The following is a 2,380-nucleotide window of genomic DNA, read 5'->3' as shown; positions in this document are numbered from 1 at the left end:
CCGTGCTGAGCAGGACAGAGGTCGGGCCTCCTTGGTGCAGCCCCACAAGGCGGGCACCCCTGCTGCCCTCCTTTGAGGGATGAGGAAACTGAGGCCAAGAGAGGGTAACCCTAATCCCGAGGGCTTCTCCTGACCATGGCCGCCTTCCGGGGAGGGGCCGGGGCAGGACAGCGCGTTCTTAGCTCAGGGGCAGCAGATCCTCAGGCATCTTCCTGACAGTTCTCCAAATCCCAGGACTCAACATATGTTCCATGAAATAGAGACACACCCCTCCCCCCGCGCCTACGCGGTGGTTTGGGGGGCACCATGAGACCCTTAGAAGGTCTAGGGTAGTTGTGACAGGCTTAATTATAAGAAATACTACTTGTAATTTAAATCACAGACTAAGTGAACAACATGTGCCGTGAGGGGAGGGGGCTCGGGGATGGAGAGACTCGGGGGCCACTGGGGCACGTGGTGTGATGAGAGATGGATTCTCATTCCTGCTTTGGGCACCTGGGCCCCGGCAGAGCATGCTGGCTTAGGGCAGAGCAGCGGGTGTGCGGGGGCTCTCCCGGGTAGGGGGAGCAGCCTCGAGTCCTTTCCCTGCTCCTCTGGGCCCCTGCGCCTGGGCCCCTGGTGGAGAATCTGTGCTCAAGGTCGGGCGCCCCCCAGAGCCCCTCACCCAGGGTTCCTGGCCCGGCGGCCCCACCCCAGGCGGCCTTGTGGCCTTAGGCAAGTGGCTTTCCCTCCCTGACTTCTCATCTCTGACAGTGATGAGCCCTGTTTGCAGGGTGGCCCAGAGGGGTTCAGGGTGAGTTAAGGGTAGGAGGCCCCAGTTGCCCGGGGTCCTGGCCCTCCCACTGTATAGATGAGGAATGAGGCTCAGCAAAGAGAAACAAGAGGGTGTGTGGGAGCACCCCCCACCTCTGTCTACGTAAGGCAGGCTGGGCCGGGGAGGGGCGGGGTCAGATGGTCAGGACCCTGGCTCAGCCTCTGTCTGTCCCCACAGAGCTGCTGAAGCCACCTGAGGGCGGGGTCCTGCCCACAGCCCCCGAGGAGCTGCCTGAGGCAGTGAGACCCTCAGCTCCCCCCGCAGAGCTGCTGGAGGTGCAGACCTCAGAGTGTGTGGTGTGCCTGGAACGGGAGGTAAGTCTAGGGGTGATGGGCCCAACCTCCGGGGCCACCATCCCCGCCCCCTACCCGCCTGCCCAGCACCTGCCGCCCTCTCAGGCATGGGTGATTCATTCTGCCGAGAGTTTAGAAATATGTTGTGTTCATTAGAAATTTTTGAAAATACAGGGAATTAAAATGACCCATGATCCCAGGACCCAAAACATGAGCAACGCTGACAGCATTTGCTGGGCCTTTTTTTTTGTTGTTTTTTACAGAAGAGTTTTTTAAATTCATGCAGGGTAATTTCCCAAGTCATTGAATATCAACAAAATTTTCTCTGGAGAGGTTTTTTTCAAAACTCTTAGTTTTAACAACAAGTTTAACAGCCGTTATAAAAAATTAACGTAGTATATAAAATAAACCCCTGTTCTCTCCACCACATGATCCTACTTAGAAAAGGCCACATGTTAACAGTTTGGTTACCCCGTGGTCTTTGCTGGCCCCGGGGAATGCCATGATATGGGGGTGGGGGAGGACTTGGTTATGAATTTAACCAAACCTCTCCTGCTCTGGGCCCCAGAAATGGCTTCCTGTCTCTCCTAAAAAGTGGAAATGCTGAGGCAAAGCATGGAAACGTCCACGGCTTGTGATCCATAATGTTGGGGTCATTTTGAGGCAAAGTGCATAAAAATCCCTAAATTGGGAGCAACCTGCATATCCTGTAACAGCAGGGCTGGTGAGACAGGCCATGGACCACCCTCCCCCCAACCCCGAACGGCTGCTACAGAGGGCCGGGGCATGGACGTGTCCAGGGAGGGTGGTGGCATCCTGTGGTGGACGGGGAATGGAGTCTGACGACTGTGTGGTCACATCTTCAGGGGGAAGGACAAGGGGCCGGGGCACCAGCCGGGGTGGGGCCCTGACGTCCCTGCTCTCCCCCAACCCCCAGGCCCAGATGATCTTCCTCGACTGCGGCCACGTCTGCTGCTGCCAGCCGTGCTCCCAGCCCCTGCGCACCTGCCCGCTGTGCCGCCAGGACATCACCCAGCGCCTCCGCATCTATCACAGCAGCTGAGCGCTGGCCTCTGCCGCCCTCGGGCCCAGGGCTGTGCTCCCTCCTGTTCCCCACGGGCTGGTCCGGCCCTGCACCGTGCCGTGCCCCCGTCCTGGGCCAGGCTGAGACAGGAGCGTTCCTGCCCAAGTACTGAGAGGTTTAAATCCTGTAGAGGGGGTGGGGGGACCCCTCGCGGCAGGACCACAGGGTCTGGGGTGGGAGCAGTGGCAG

General features: G+C 58.8%; 2 protein-coding genes across 4 annotated transcripts in view; one reads left to right on the top strand and one right to left on the bottom strand.

Moving 5' to 3' along the window:
• Positions 1 to 2,374, top strand: part of LRSAM1 (leucine rich repeat and sterile alpha motif containing 1) — a 35,244-nt gene extending 32,870 nt beyond the window's left edge. For all 3 annotated transcript variants that reach the window (XM_010856917.1, XM_010856915.1, XM_010856916.1), the window contains exons 25-26: positions 992 to 1,128; positions 2,045 to 2,374. In XM_010856917.1, the coding sequence (XP_010855219.1) occupies positions 992 to 1,128; positions 2,045 to 2,170 (263 nt within the window). In that variant the 3' untranslated portion in view covers positions 2,171 to 2,374. The remainder of the gene's footprint in view (positions 1 to 991; positions 1,129 to 2,044) is intronic.
• The window catches only part of FAM129B (family with sequence similarity 129, member B), a 54,084-nt gene continuing 54,012 nt past the window's right edge, over positions 2,309 to 2,380 (bottom strand). The window contains exon 19 of the mRNA XM_010856969.1: positions 2,309 to 2,359. Coding sequence (XP_010855271.1) covers positions 2,309 to 2,359 — 51 coding nt within the window. The remainder of the gene's footprint in view (positions 2,360 to 2,380) is intronic.

This window comes from Bison bison, unplaced genomic scaffold (genome assembly GCF_000754665.1).
Source record: "Bison bison bison isolate TAMUID 2011002044 unplaced genomic scaffold, Bison_UMD1.0 scf7180017864375, whole genome shotgun sequence".
NCBI lineage: Eukaryota > Metazoa > Chordata > Mammalia > Artiodactyla > Bovidae > Bison > Bison bison.
This window is presented reverse-complemented; position numbering and strand designations above follow the sequence as displayed.